At 39.6% G+C, this 16,920-nt stretch overlaps 1 protein-coding gene across 1 annotated transcript in view; it reads left to right on the forward strand.

The window, feature by feature from the left end:
- Positions 1 to 16,920, forward strand: part of BMERB1 (bMERB domain containing 1) — a 51,452-nt gene that overhangs the window by 22,458 nt on the left and 12,074 nt on the right. Inside the window, exon 2 of the mRNA XM_068699853.1 lies at positions 2,525 to 2,648. Coding sequence (XP_068555954.1) covers positions 2,525 to 2,648 — 124 coding nt within the window. The remainder of the gene's footprint in view (positions 1 to 2,524; positions 2,649 to 16,920) is intronic.

Genomic DNA, 16,920 nt, shown 5'->3' on the forward strand with positions numbered 1-16,920 from the left:
CACAGAATCCCATGCTTAGATCTCTGCATTCTCACCTTCAAATACTTTCCTATGTCAACTGCCCTGGATTTTTGTCTCGAAGTTGCCTTCATCCATCTTCTTCCTAATACTCCTTTCAGTCTGAAATCTCTGTGAGAATTAAGTTCTTTACAGTAATGCTCACAGCACACATGCTGCTATGGAGATAAACTCCACTACTCCTTCTACGTCTGTATTGTTCTAGCTGCATCTCTAAGTTCAGAGACAGGTTGTGAACTAAGATCTTATGGTTTCTATATTTATTTCCCTCTACTTTCAAACCTGTGGTGCCTTGCTTATATTTTTGATTATTTTGAAATCATTGCATAATTTTGGATAGCTTTCAAGACTATTTTCTCTGGTTCAAACACACGTTGAGTGGGATGTGAAGGAGAATCTGTGACTGTTCTGCAAGAGGTCAGACTAAACTACTGCTGTCACAATAATTCTTGCCTTGTCTCTAAACACATACGGCATAAGGTTTGTCCATGATTTCCCTCCTGAACTACTGAAATCACATTATGATACCTGATCTGATCCAAGGGGTAATACTGTGGCACTTAAGCTACAGTTGCAGAGTGGAAATAAATTAGTTCCTTTTTTCTTTTTTCTTCTTTTTCCCTATTTCCTGAGCTCTTGAGAACTAATTTTAAAATGTATATGCGTATATCTGTGTGTGTGTGTGTGATACTCATGGCTTATCCTTCTAATTACTGGTATTATTAGCTTTATTTCATGGTAGCATCAGAATAACTTTCTATATCCTGCTTAATATTTTTGGAAAAATTATTTGCATCAAAGCTAACTTTGCTGCAGGCAGTTAAAATAACTCCACAGCACTGAAAAGCAACAAGGGGCAGAACTACACTTACAGATCTTTGTCCTAGTTTCTAGTTTCTTTTAAATGCTGTCTGATAAAACATCTCAAGTACTGTATTATAATTGTGACCACCTCTTAGTGGTAGGACAGCACTTAAGTGCTCTGCTGTTAAGTTCCAGACTTCGCTATAGCTCCTCATTCCCAAACGTGGTTGAGGGTGTGAAGGGAGGAGTCTGGATACAGTCCCTGAGGGTGTTGTCACTGGGGCTCACCCTTCCTGAAACATGTCTAGAGGCTCCACGTTTTTAAGCTTCTATTTGACCACCTAAGTTCATGGCTGGGATTTCAAAAGACACGTGAGCTTTACACTGTGGAGCTAGCCATCAACGACAGAGCTGAAACAAGGCTTCTTACGACATCTAGCCTATACCTCCAGTAAATATGCTCCAACAAACACAGTGATTTCTGATAGGAAATTCCATCTTCTACAGGCAGTAGTTGTGTGTTCAGACACACAAGATAGGCTTGCTTTACCAACAATTTTGCAATCCGAGTTTTAAAAACAACTGCGGAGAAATGGCTGTTCTCTCATGAGAGAGATTGTGTCACTTCTTAATATTTATTTATCCACTTTCTTCATTATGAACCGAAGCCAAAAAAAGTAGACAATATAACTTAAAAAAAAAAATAAGCCACCAACAAACAAGCAAACAAAAACATTAGGGTCAAATTTATTTTCCTTATATCCTCCAGAATTTCTTTAATTTGCTTCCATTTTGAGAGAACAGCTGTTTGTGAACTACGCTGATGCAGAGCTTGTATTTGCTGAGACTTTGTAGTTCTGTTCCTACTCCAAATTTCTGTCAGAAATTCCTCTCAGCTTAGTCTGTCATGAGAAACTTTGGATTTTGTCTCATAATAATCAAGCAGCTTTTTGTCTCCTGTTTTCTGCTTAGTCATGGATGATACATTTTGACCTCTCCATTTTTTATTTTTCAAACCAATAGGGCTGAAACAGGCCTGCTTTCAGGGGTATGTCTGCATTTGGGTACTAAAATATGCAGGCACTCAACATGTTAGTGTCTCAAATCCTGATTAAATTAAATTTTGTTTGAAACAAATCAGTGCCCTCAGTGGGAACACTCAGATCTATGAAGAATTAGGCCCTGTGTCATTTCTATCCCCATCTTTGGCTCTTCTATAGTGGGTCTGGGCTGTTGCTCACACTGAGATAGTGGAATAACACAGAGAGTTCCAATAATTAAAAACAAGAAACCTGCATCTTTTTACATGGCCTGCACTTGGGCCAAGACAAGACTCCAGAGTTGAAAGTAATTGCTTTGAATTAGTTTTGTAGCTATGGCTATACTTGCAGAGTTTGTGGTGATACCAGTTAAGGAAGAGTAGCTGGTTATGCACTGGGTTAGGATTCCCCAGAGGTGTGATGGATTCTGACTAGAAATTAAGTCATTTTGGCTTAGGGATTCTTTGACTGCAAAATGATTACATCGAAAGTAATAAGCAAAACAACAGAGAAAGCAGTCAATGTAGCACTCAGCTATTCTCCACTACTTGCATTAATTACTCCATAGCCAGATAGCTCCGTGATTAAATCCACATTCCTAAAAAGCCCTGTTAAGACAATTGGACTAGCTTCATTCATTTTCTCTCTTCTTTCACACACAGATCAACTTGACATAATTTCAATGGCTGAAACAACAATGATGCCTGAGGAAATTGAGCTAGAGATGGCAAAGATCCAGAGACTTCGGGAAGTCTTAGTCAGAAGAGAATCAGAACTCAGGTTTATGTAAGTATCAATTCTTATGGGAAAATACTATGCAAAATTAATCAAAATAGGAAAGGATGCTATTTAGAAGACTTTAATCTGCTTGACATTTTAAAAGGAAGAAAGATAAAGAGCATTCCAGCTAGGTGAATGCTTGCAAAATGCCGCTGGGAAATTATTTTTGTAGTTGCAGAGGAAATTACCTTTTCTATTCAGCATGATTTGCAGACTGTATAAAATGGATCTATTACTTACGAAAGGAAACTTTAGCGAAGTGTGTGTCTACAGAGCATATTTTTATACCTGACTTCAGTCCGTTGTGGGAATGATATTTGTCTGAAACTAATTCAGGCTTTGCTCCTCACTTCATTAGTGGTCTTAGTTCCTGTCACAAGAGAGCACAGTGTGTTCTGGACTAACAGCAGCCAAGGTTTGACATTTGTTAAATGGAAGCTATTAAGTTTTGATCACAAAACACATTTTGATGCATCAAATTAAATAGCAATATTCCATGAGAGATTTTCAAAACTGCCAAAAGGGTCAGGCATAGGAGCCCCACTAAAGGTTAATGAATATTAATCCCATTCTGATGATGAAGTCAGTACGGTTTATATTCCTTTATCACTAAATTTAGAAGATAAGGACTTATTAATAGGGAGTATATTATTTTGAAGTCCCATCTGTCTTTGAGTATTGGAGATCAGAAACTAGCGCCTTTGCTGACAGGCCAACTGCAGTAGGTCTAAAAACCTACTGAACACCATTTCTTGGCAATAATGAAGCTACATTACCAGGAAAAAAAAAATCTTGCAGAATCACAGAATGGTTTCGGTTGGAAGGGACCTCCAGAGATCATCTCTTCTGCTTGTAAGGTAACAAGATAAGACTGGCACTTTAACTATTATTACTGGAGGTTAATTTCAGGGCCCTGACTTACATGTGCTGCCAGAAGTAGGAAGCTTTACCTGCAAACAGCACAGAGCATATATACAGTCACTGCTTAGAGATCTTTGGAAATAATGACTGGTTACAGTTACTCTGACCTTTAACAATGCTGTAGTGCTACAAATAAAGTAAACAAACCCAGTTTTGTCATACTTGCTCCTGGTAATCAAGTTAGTACTTGATAATTGGCTTGTACGTAAATTTAATCTGAAGAAAGCCACATCGCTGAACCCTACAGTTCTCTTAACATTTTCTATATCAAACAAAGCACTGGGACAGAAGTAAACTGTCCCAGTGAATGAAAGCCATGGTAGACACCAGCTTGTCATATTTCTGCATGTTCTCCCCTTGTTCTATTTGTTCTCATATCCAGTCTGTTCTTTTCATTTCCCCTGTGCTCACACTCATCACACTCACCCCTCTGTATTGCTTGGCAGGTATTGCAGTAATGAACTGAACACAGAGGAGCCTGGTTATTGAAAAGGGAATATAACTGACATTCGTTCTGTGCACAGTGCTTTTCCTGCCTTAGATACCCAAACACGCCCTGCCTAGAGCTACCCAGGAGGAGTCCCCAGCTGTCCACTGTCTCAGTGAGCAAAGCTTTTCTGAGCAGCTGTATCAAAGTCTCCACTAAGGCTGGCCCTAGGTATTAGCAAAGCAGGCAGGTGACAGGGGCAGCAACTGTCAGAGGTGGCTCTACTACTTTGTATTTCCTAAGTCCTGGAAAGCTAAGCTGATTGCTGCTGCCACTGCCTTCAGACCGAGGTCTGTGCCACAGCCCCTCTCATTCCTTCAGCAGCAGCACACCAACTGTTCCAGGGATGTTCACCCATGTTTCTAGCCTGACTCCTCCCTTCTCTGTCGCACAATGTCTTGGCTCTGCTCATTAATTGTTCAGGAAGTAAAATTCAGTTTGTTAACACCACAGAGTAAAATGGTGAGATACATCTGTCTGCACTGGCACTCTGCTTGCAACCCAAGACTGCACTGATCATGATTTTTAAAGCCCCCTGTAGGTTTCCTATCTTTCTAAGCCCATTTATAACAAGCAAGTTCTTCATATTGGCTGTACTGTATGTGAAACAAAAAGCAGTCCCTCTCACACAAAGACCTCCAGAATTAGAACATGCTTCCCTTAATACCCTTTTGGAGTCCAGAAAATTATCTATTTGACTTTTGTCTAATTTGTAAAAATGTTTTTACATTTTATTCCTGACAAAAACAGTGAATGGGAAGGATGTTGCTAGTGGTGCCCAACTAGTGTATAAGCAGCTGTTCTTTACTGCCTTTCATTCTGAGTAGTTTACAATGACAGGGGCCCAGCTGTATTTGTCTTTTAACAACATATATTAACCCGAATACATTAACCTCCTGCTGAGATTAACAGCACAAATCACAGTTACCTCAGTGGTCCAAGTTTTGTACCTGTTTAGGCAAATTACATAAACTCTCATTCATAGACATACTGTGGAAGACTTTATATGTGGCCATATTTACTGCTTTTCAGTTATTTCCTGAAGTAGTGGATTGCCAGTATACCAAGACAAGAAGTCTGTATGTAGGTCATGAATTTTAGTAATTAGTTTCTCTTGACAGGACTGGATTCTCCAATGAATGACCTATAAAACCAACTACATGAAACTGCACTGTGTCAGAAAGGTTTAAAACTCACTTGGCTTTGAACATGTGGCTGCCAACTAGTACTGCTACACCTGTGCCCAGACCATAGAATTGAAGATAGCATTAATGAGAACGAGATCGCTTTAGTTTGTATGCCCACTTTAGCCTTTTGTTCTATTATAACAAAGGATAAGACATACATATAGTAACAGAGACAATGTGTGGTATGTTTGTATTCCTGCTGTTTTTTCTCTCATGCTGTTAGCAACAGAATAGAAATTCTCTTCATTTAAACTGGGTGTTATTTAGTTCTTACAAAAGCATGAACAATACGATGCACTAATTCCATATCAGATTACATCTGTATCTGCTTTTTAAAAAATAATGGTTCATTCTTCTCACTGTTTCTCTGTATTACTTATTTTTTGCATTCACATGTAGCCAGATCCTAAAGCTAGGACAAAGTATATTGTAGCTGTTATTTAAAGGAGAGGAAAAAAAAAAAAAAAAAAAGGAATAAGCTAGAGGGTTTACACTCTGAGTGTATCACAAGCCCAAATGGTGGTTGTGGCTCTCCCCTGTTGGAGGCATTGCAGCCTGTCAGCTTTACTTACACACACCAGCAACTACCACAGTTCTTTTTTCACTATACAGATACTGTATTTTAACAATGTTTACACTTAAGAATAAGGAAACAAAACACCCCAAGCCAGACCTGTTGTTGACAGAAATTAGAGCAAGCCTTTCCCCTGTCAGAGCCACGGAAGTTTAATCTATGGAAGTACCTTGCTCTGGCAGCTAACTGAAATTACTGTTTACCTTGAAGAAGATGCACAAAGCAGACCAAGGTGCAATAATAAAATTCACCTTCACTGATGTATGAAACAGCTTTGCAACAAGACTTGTTATGTTCTAACAGTTATGTCAACATTTTGCCCAAACAAATGCAGTAGCCATAAAATAAGGGCATTTGGCAGAGAAATGCTCCAGGTTAGCATAACAGACAGTACAAAAACAAACAAACAAAACCTAGCAGTGTGTGGATGCTCAGCAGGCCTGGTGTCAGTTTGCATTTTCTCAGTCTTCCGTGCATGAACCAGCTAAATTTTCCTGCTGCTATGCAGGATCATCAATATAACGTAATATTCTTTAAGGCAGTTTCTCAGCTGTGATCTACATATTATATCTCTCAAATTTTCGAAGATCTTTTTCTGTTCAAAGCAACGTGAACTCCAGTGAGGGAATATTTAGCAAGACATACAGATAACTGCTCGCTTTTAAAGTTAAGGCAGGGAGACCTTATTTTAGTTGGTGTTAATATTTTGAGGCACATATTACCTTCCCCCACTGAAGAAAATAACACCAATGACTAATGCAGTCTGTAGGACAACAAAAAGGATAAAATGAAATATGTTGTTCTTCCATCACTACACAAATGTTACATCATGGTACTCACAGTTGGTATCACTTCAGTAGCTAGAAATCTTTACTAGATAGTTCCTCTTAAAAGCTTTAAAAGGGTCACTCAGTAGGGGTGAAAGAAAGAGTGGGATGGTGAAGAAAGAAAAGACAGATACTTAATCATCATTATTAAGTCAAAGCAAGACCTAAAGTATCAGAGGAAGAGAATCAGGCAGTAGAATTAAGTTTAAAAATAAATGGATTTAACAGTATCAGACTTAAACGGTGATATTCAGTAGTGTTCCAAAGTCATCTCATACTATATATTTATCTTTTTTTCTAATACAAATCTAAGCAGGCTCTATTCAGTATCTGATCTGTTAGCCTATGTCTATCAAACATATCAGTAATTCAACAGACCCAGATTTTCAATTTTCTCAAATTAAAGTGAAGAAACTTACAATTATATTTGAAAAAAAAAATATAAAAAAAAACATCACACAGATTTCTGTAACCAAGTATTGAGTTAAAATATCAAAACTTTATTTATTTATTTACTTTTAATGAATTTCCCCCCTTTTTGCTCCACTTCTTTGCAGTGGTGGCACTAAATAAGCAAGTTACCTTATGCTCTATTGGAAATTAAAATTACTTACAGTTGCTGCTCTGGGCCACTGAAAGATTTGTCTCTTCAGGAAGAAGGTTTCCACCTTTTGAAAGAGATTTGGGTACCCAGTCAGCAGCAGTCACTCACATGATACTGTAATCAATCACAAAAGACTTTACCTACCTGCAGGTTCATGGTTTGGGTTAAAGAAGGGAAAAGGCATCAAAACTTCCTTTAATGAGAGACACCCTTTTATTTTTCAAGTTTAGAAGGAGTCCTTCCACTGTGAAGCCACAGGAGGCAATACTACCTGCCTACTGGATCTCACAGGCCAAATAAACACTGTGTCTTTCTATGAGACAAAATGGCTGCCCAGTCTGTGGGAACTCAACCACACAGCACAAAATGGCTGCCAGTTGGTGGGTGCTCAACCACACAGCACAAAATGGCTGCCCAGACGGTGGGAGCTCAGCCACACGACACAAAATGGCTGCCTAGCCTGTGGGAGCTCAACCAGGTAGCACAAAATGACTGCCCAGCCTGTGGGAGCTCAACCGGGCAACACAAAATGGCTGCCCATTTGGTGGGTGCTCAACAACACAACACAAAATGGCTGCCCAGGTGGTCAGAGCTCAACCACACGACACAAAATGGCTGCCCAGTCGGTGGGAACTCAACCACAGAACACAAAATGGCTGCCCAGTTGGTGGGCGCTCAGCCACACAACACAAAATGGCTGCCTAGCCTGTAGGGATTGCGCGGACTGATCTCCTGGTACCCACCTTCCTCTTCCAATAGTTCTGAGGATTTTTTTTCCTTCCTCACAAGCTACCTGCACACCTTTTACCGTGTCGTGGGCTGTGTGGCACAGAGGGCTGTGGGCTGCCAGCTAAGGCTCTCAAAAAACTATGTTTTTCCAGTGACCGCCTCTGATGACTATGACTACTACTGACAGGTTCCAGAAATTGCATCTTCCCTGACCAGTGGATAATTCAGGTATAGACTTATATCCATCAACATTATCTTAAAATTCAGGAGACATCCTTAAGGTGTTGCAGTTTTACCTGTACCAGGCCCACAAATCATGTAAAGGCCACAGCTCCACAGAGCAATATTTATGAGTTTACAGTGACAGGCCAAAAATTTGCTGTTTTCTCAAAGACAAATATAGATACTTACGTGGTCTGCCTATCACTGAGCTAAAGAAAAACTTCCCAAAATACATGGAACTCATTGAGAACAGTGGAAAGCGATGATTTGTCCTGTCTTAAAATGAGATAGCAGCGATTTTTAAGTGAAGACCACAAATACAGTTTCGATACACGTGGTTGTTCTCTCTTTTGTACTGGTTTTAAACTTCTTTCTACTCTTATGTGTCTGCCTTCCAGACAGAAGTAGAAAAATCTTGCTAGTGTGCTAAACATAATGTGAGACAAGTCTCAGTAATAAAAAAGAAAATACTTGAAAACCAAAATACATGTAAACAGTGTGACTTTGTCAAACTTTGAAATTTGTGATGCTTTTTTATTGACAAAAATATTGCAAAATGTGGGGTTTTAATTTGCTTAGTGAAGTTCAATAAAATGCAAAGTATGATGGCAGAATGATTATATTCTTAGCCTGAAACCTGAACCCTAAAAAGTTGTGATTTGAAAGGCAACTGATGTAGCTGAACTCTTCTATCAATTAAACAGATTACACGCTTTATACCGCAGAGGAATATTTCATATTGGTAGCATGTACAAAAGAGGCCAGCTTTCTGATTATTTGTATTTTTCTTTTTTAACAATACAAAGAAATACAGGAAGCAAAATCAGCTGAAACAATCACTTAATGGGTCATGATGTTTCTCAGAGCTTGGTGCAAACTGAAAGTAAGATATTAGCCTTTATCGACCTGTCCTTTGCTTAGTCCCTTCTATTGTTTCATACTTTAAGGAAAAGAAGGGCAGCTGAAGATAGCTGTACTCTTCATATACAGGTTTTCCACATTATTTCCAGCTGAATACCTTCTTGCTATGGATAATTACCCGAAGTGGAACAAATTTTCAGATTATAAAAGCAAGCTTTCCTCGATTAGATAATGCCCCAATTTACATTATACAATCATATTTTAGCTGAGACAAATATCTATGCACAATATCTGCTGATATTTAAAGACCTCCTCGTAAGGGGGTGTCGAGAGGCAGGAGACCTTTTCTCCATTAACACCAGCGACAGGACCCGCGGGAACGGGGTTAAGCTGAGGCAGGGGAAGTTTAGGCTTGACATCAGGAGGGGGTTCTTCACAGAGAGAGTGGTTGCACACTGGAACAGGCTCCCCAGGGAAGTGGTCACTGCACCGAGCCTGACTGAATTTAAGAAGAGATTGGACTGTGCACTTAGTCACATGGTCTGAACTTGGGTAGACCTGTGCGGTGTCAAGAGTTGGACTTGATGATCCTTAAGGGTCCCTTCCAACTCAGGATATTCTATGATTCTATGATTCTATGATTCTATGACCTTTCACAATTATGCTAGGAACTGTTGTGACCACCTCCGACCTGCCCAGGAGATGAAAACACAGCTTAAAACCATCATCTACTATCTCCAGCTTTTCTGAGTTTATTTTCAGAAAAGCTGAGGATTCTGGCCATATTGATACGAAGTAGACAATATGTACATAAAAGCATCCATTTATAGTTAGATGGCATTCCCTCACATTCTCTTCTCATGCTTCTCTCAGCTCATTTCCTAAAATGTTCTCTGTAATATGAGTTTTGGGTCAAACTGTAAATTTCCAATCTGTCTTTGCTGCTAAGGAAAGCAAACATACCACTTCAGAAATTGCACACGCTGTCTGCCTTTGAAATTCTCCTGTTCCACTTTTTTTTTTTTTTTTTTTTCCGCTTTTCTTTTCTGGTGAGATAACAGACCCAGAAGCCAAGGGAGCTGCTCATGCAGCGTCCTCCACCTTGTGTATTTCATGTGTTACTGCTATGGATACTTGTGTTTGGCTTCAGAAGCAGTTAGGTTTCATATCACTGCAGAGCATGGAAATCTACCACACTGAAAAACATGATTGTAAAAATGGATAATGCACGTGTTGGCTCCATTCAGCTGATGGATGGATAGGCAGCAAAACCTCAGACTACTCTGTGAGACAGGAACAGATAAAAAACTGAAGTTCAGGATCATTTGTTGTGCAGAATCTGTGCATTTAAAAATATATTAGCATATTCTGACCCAGTAAATATTAATAGCATAGGTGAGATTTTATCATCCACAGTTACTGCCTATGGCTGTGAACAGAAAAGGCACTGAGTTCTTATAAAATAGCATTCCCTGTCATCATGAAACATGCTCCTTGGGAAATCTGCCAGTGCCTGATACTGCTGGCCTTCCAGATGGAGAGCAAAACTTGAAGCCAGCTATATTGGATGACCTTGAACTAAAACTATGGAAGCTGCTTCTGCCTGTGATAGCTGTCTTGGGAGCGGTTATTTCTGCCATGTGGGCAATATTGAATGGCAATTTTTTAATGTACAGAGCATATAGGATATTAAATAGGAAGCCCTGTTAGTTTGCTCTAGGTGATTATTGAAAATAGTCTTACTTACCTCATTAACCTTGTTTTATTGGTAAAAATATTACCAATATAATACACACAATATTTGCTTAATGTCTGTGTGGTTATTACAATGCTAAACTAACACTGAAAAACCCAGATTTACCTCCACAATGACTTAGAATTAAAATCGGTCATTGTCTTTGTACGCTCTCCATACACACTTCAGATCACTCCCTCATCTCCAGAGTGCTCGTAACATCTACATCATCCAAATTCTCCGTAGATCCATTCTGTTTTTCAGACCATTTTACACTATTACGTTTGCTTACTTATAATCTCAGGAACAATTACATTTTACGTAGATACATTTATACATTTGCTGCAACTAAACATTGCCCTGGTAATAAACTCCTGATAGCAGCCCCACAGCTTCATTAGCAGGCCAGCGTAAATAATTAATCCTTGGAGTTTTTGTTTATTTATTTATTTATTTCTTCCAATTAGGCTTACTTTGCCTTTTTAATCTTTATCCTTTTCCCACTTCACAAAAAACAAACAAACAAACAAAAACAACAAGAAATCTCTCTTTTGCTGTTATGACATTGATGTACCTATTGCCAGTAGTAGTACAGGTGGGATAGTAAGTAATGTTTGTTAGTCTATATCATATTTATTGGACATTATGGTGGATTTTTAAACTTTGGGTAAACTCATCATGGAGAAAAAATAATAGCGAAAGTTCTTTTTAAGGATAGTAACACACAACAAAGGTCAGATAGGAGTCTTACCTTTACGTCTTTTGGATTATTGACAGCTTATTGGTATTTTGAAGTACAGCAAGGTTTGTTGTACTGTGGAGAAGGACTTGGGGGTTCTGGGGACTGCAAAGCTCAATGTGAGCCAGCAGCGTGTGCCTGCAGCCCAGAAGGCCGACTGCATCAACAGAGGTGTGACCAGCAGGGAGGGCCGGGAGGGGGTTGTCCTCCTCTGCTCTGCCCTCATGAGGCCTCACCTGGAGTCCCGCATCCAGGTGTGGGGCCCCCAGCACAAGAAGGATGTGGAGCTCTTAGAGCAGGTCCAGAGGAGGCCATGAAATTGATTAGAGGGCTGGAGCATCTCTTCTATGAGAGAGCTGGGGATGTTCAGCCTGAAGTAGAGAAGATTCTGTGTGGACATCATTGTAGCCTTTCAGTACTTAAAGGGAGCTTAAAGATACTTAAAGATGGAGAATGACTTTTTACATGGGCAGATACTGATAGTACTAGGGGGGAATGGTTTTAAACTAAAAGAGGGGAGATTTAGATTAGATGTTAGGAGGAAATTCTTCATTCAGAGGGTGGTGAGGCAATGGAAAAGGCTGCCCAGAGAAGCTGTGGATGCCCCATCCCTGGAGGTGTTCAAGGCCAGGTTGGACAAGCCCTGGGCACCCTGATGTAGTGTGAGGTGTCCCTGCCCATGGCAGGGGGATTGGAACTGAATGGGATTTAAGGCCCTTCCAACCCAAACCATTCTGTGATTCTCTGAAGGTATGTCTGCTGATTGCCTGGCTTTGTGCAGTCACTGTAAAGTGAAGCTATACAAGAACTGCAGAAATGAGAGGTTAATTCATTTGGTTATGATTACCTTCAATAAAATGAATTAGAAAGCCTGTGTTTAAATTTAGAATGGGTACAGTAAATATCCTAGACTCACACAAAGTGGGAAAATGAAACAGTCTCTCTCTCCTTACTGGCTAAATTTGAAAAGTACTGCTGTGCAAAGGAGCCTGCATAAGCAGAATATTTCTATTCTGAAGTGAGAAAAGGCTGCAGTGATTGTTGCCTTTGTATGAATGAAGGTAATTTTAAATTTTAGTTAAATCTTCAACCAAATACTTTGTTTCTAGTGACTCGTGAATGTAGCATCAGCTGTTAATTTTCAGTGGCTTAATGCCACATGTGGCAAGAGTGACACACAATGAGCATCACACTGGGTGAGTATGAGAAGGAGGGAGAGGTGTAAAAACATGCACCAAATGTCAAAGGTGTGGGTAGTGGTAATCACTTGTTGGCTATGTATTGCTGAGCAGATGTTCCAGCTTTTGCTTTTTTGGCTAGTTTTGATTCTTCCCCTGCTACTTTTTCTTTGCTCTGTGTATTTTCTGTTTTCTCTCCTCTGCTAAGCATGGAAATCTCTTAAGACTACTTCTATGTATAACACCCAGTACTTTTCTCTGATTTTGTCATCTAGCTGTTACTATAATGCAAAGAAACACCACCATTTATTTAGTTATTTATTTATTTTTTGTTATGAATAGAGTAGTAGCTGTTGTCTGTGTTTCTAATAAAATCTCTTTTCATGGAAAGGAGTAATAAATCTGTCCTTCACAGTACTATAATCTTAGCTATGCAATATAACTTGCTATGAATTCCTTCCTGTGGTGTTTTTTTATTTTTTTGTTTTTGTTTTTTTTTTCTCTTTTCAGATTATGTCTTGCTCTAGGAACATACAGTGCACTCTGGGATCCTAGAGAGAATGAGGCAGTTGTGTGATGATGCATATATTTCAATAAATATACGTGTCAGGATGTGGGCAAATCCCATAAAGGAAAATACCAAGCCCAGCTTTATGAGGGATGTCCCATTGGCATAGCCTGGTGTGGTACACACTGTTCTGCAAGATAGGGTTAATTTGTGGCTGTGACTCTATTTTCCATTCACCTTTCCCATCCCAAGCACATTCCAGTGGTGTTTCATCTGTAAATACCCAGCCTCTTTGAGGGAATAGCAAGGAAACTGTAAGCTGGGAAGTGGCCCAAACTAGTACCTGTAAGGGAAGTTGCCAGGTGCCAAGCCTAAGGCTTCTGAGATTAGGGAAAGCATTTCTAGGGGACTGCCATGGACTTGGAAGCCTCAGGGAGGTCGGTGTGTCCATTGTAGGACTGGGAACTCCTGAAAAGTTCAGCTCTAGTGAGAATCCCCAGCTCTACAGATGGAAGCCTGGAAGCCTCAGGAGCACAACTTCAGGATAGAATTGCAAAGCTCGATATCGTGCACTTTAAGACGGAAGTGTAAATACAAGTTAGCTCTCAGAGAGGCAAGAAAAATCCCTTTGTTCACATTGATCTCTCTGCAGACCCATCTCCTTTGCCCTGTTTGATCACAATCAATTGCGGAGGAAAATACAGCATTACAATTTCAACCGTGTGGCAGTGAAAGTACTATGCTAGTACTCAGAAAATAAATATATTTTTTATTGTTGTATAATGATAAACATAATTAGAAAAGTATTTAATGAATTGTAGGCTTGGTACCTGTTAGTTAAGATATTTGCATCTTAGAAAAAAATGCAAAAGGGGGAAATTCTCATTACTATCTCTATTGGGCAGCTAGGAAAATAATTATGTAATAGCAACTTTTCTTTAAATAACATTTTCTACACTGAGTAGATGCTGTGGTTGTCACAAATTGCTGTTAACAGAAGAGGAAGCAGCTCTGGCCATCTTTAATCTTTTGAATTAGTCATTCTTAGGTCAGTAATTTAACACTGCATTTCCAAATGTAACTGTTCACAGCAAACTGTTTTTGACTTCAGTTCTCAGCTACCTGTGGTCTGGTTTGCATGATTAGAGAATGGAGTGATCTCCGTTAATAGATAATGTGTTATAAGATAATGTATGCTTAACACATCATGCATATACAGTACTCACAGCAATATTGTGGCCCACCCTTTTGCGCAGTTGATCTTCCACTTGGTGGAGATGCTCTGTAATAACATACAACTCTTGCTGTGTGATCTCGCTGTGGTCTCTCTCACTTGTCTTCTGCTATAAATAGAAGAGTACAGATCAGCTGTGATTCGGCAGTGAATTGGAAACTCCTGAGGTAGACTGGCTGCCAGTGTTTAATTTTATGCCAGATACTTTCATATTATTTTCAGCTTTGGTAGAAAATAGTTGCTCTTCTGGTTTTAAAAATAAGAAAACTCAAATATGGAGGCAAATTAAGAAGAAAAGTTATCACTGATTCTGCTAAAAATGATACATGGCCAAAACTAGAGGTTCCTACTTCTACTGCCTAATAACAAAAAATAAAATTACCAGACCAGTTTAAATGAACTGCATACATAAGTTGGCCCTGTGCTTTTAACATTCAATCTTCTGTATGCTACTGTGATGGCGCTTAGATACTTCTGAATTGAAATTCAATGACTGTATTTTATGTTTTTAGATAAATTAGATTAGACAATTTTTGTCACAGAGAGAAATATTTCCTTCTACAGTGCAGCATTTCGAGGAAAGCTCCTTCTCTTATTACTACTGAAGCTGGCTGTAAAACTTCATAACTGGCAGAGGAGATGGCCAAGCTCAAGAGAATTTAACAGTGTCAGTAAGAATGAAATACAGACAGCTTCTTTAGACACTGTTCTGAATTTCTCTGAAATATGCCTTAAATGTGACCTCCAGGGACTAGGATTTTCAAGTCCTGCCATCTTCAGTTGAATGAAAAGACAGTTGAATTACAACGTAACTTTACAATGTGGCAGTCCAGGGCTTCTATCCATTGGAGAGTGTTTTTAACTAGAAAAGGTAGAGTCCCTTATTTTAATAGTTAAAGTTAATCATAGGATTTTGATTCGTAACCTGACCTGCCAAGCAGGATGGTCAGCAATCTGTTATCTTAATTGCCAGCTCTGTCTTCCAGCATGAGCAGCACCAGGTGCTGAGCTAAATAACAAGGTGATAAACACATACCATAATGACTCAGAAAACGTGTGGTATATTCATTAAATGTCGCCTGTGATTTCACAGCTTTATAATTAGGAGCTTTAAGAAACTAAGATAAGTTGACAGGGACAAAATGAAGTCAAACATAGAAGAGGGGGCATACTTAAACTTCTCGTTTCCACCTATTCACAGAATACTTTCACCATTTCTGTTTCCCCACAGCTTCATGAAGGCCTTAAATACCTGAAGTCTCCGAAGGCATCCTCCCTGACACCTCAGTCCTCACTTTAACAAATCTGCAGCTTGACTACACTTTGCCATCTCTGTCTGTAGCAAGTTGCTTCTATTTCTGCACAGCTCTTTACTTCAGTCAGCCAGATCCCTCCATCACTTCTGGCTGTGCTTGGCTGGTGTTCAGCACGTTCATTGGTGACACCACCAAGGAGATGAGCATCTTATCCCTATAAGACTTTCTCCAGATACATGTACTCATGTCAACGTGTGATTTAGCATGACAGCTGATTCTTGGGCCATCTCTTAGGCATGCACTATCAAAGTCTTCAAGAACTCTAACATTTCTCTGAGCATTTTCCTTCTGGGATGGGGATACATTAAAACAGAACTAAAAATAATCTAAGTGCTTGCAAAGCCTCTTGAAAGAGAGGGAAAGAAATCAACAAAATCCACTCTACATTCTTTTTTTTTTTTTTTTTAAATCTTCAAGCACTTTAATACAATAACAGAAAACATAATCTCACCCCCCACTCCCCAAGACATGTCAGAGGGAGCACAGACCTTTTTCTATCTTCAAAATTCATTCAGCAAAGGTAGCCGCTGTCTAGACAAGCTGAACTGCTCTGTTTCTCCTAAAATAAATGGAAAATATATTTGATGGTTTTGCAGCTGTTATTAATAGCTCTTACAATTTTAAGCATTTGACAGACTGGCTGGCCACCTCTTTTTCTTTCTGGCTGACCATTATGGTGAGCATTTAGTGGTTTTCCTATTGCTTTTTCTATCATTTTTGCTTTTCTTCTTGAAGAAAGCATAGCTATAGATGGTACCTGAGTTTTATGCTATGGAGTCAGGTTTTCTTCCCCAGGTGGAAAAAAAGAATGAAGAATTTAGCTGTCCTGGAATAATTTCAATTGAAACAAAACAAAATACTCCTGCCACGTCCAGCACAGAACGTTTCTTTTTTAATCCCTCCCTGCGTGCTGTTATCTTCCCCAGCCTTTGAGACCTGCCAGGGTGCAGCTGAGCGAGAGGTCTCCTCTTTCTGTTTCCTTGCCCTGCTCCCCTCGGCCCAGATGGTGCCGGGCAGAGGTGACTCACGCTGGCACCTCACCTGGGGCTCCTGCGGCAATGACAGCGCTCGGAGCACTCTGCTCCTGGGAAGTGGACCAAAGAAACATGCATCAGGGCTGAGTCACCGTGCCCGATTATTGCAGGCTCTTCCGACC

The sequence above is a fragment of the Anas acuta genome, chromosome 15 (assembly GCF_963932015.1).
Source record: "Anas acuta chromosome 15, bAnaAcu1.1, whole genome shotgun sequence".
NCBI lineage: Eukaryota > Metazoa > Chordata > Aves > Anseriformes > Anatidae > Anas > Anas acuta.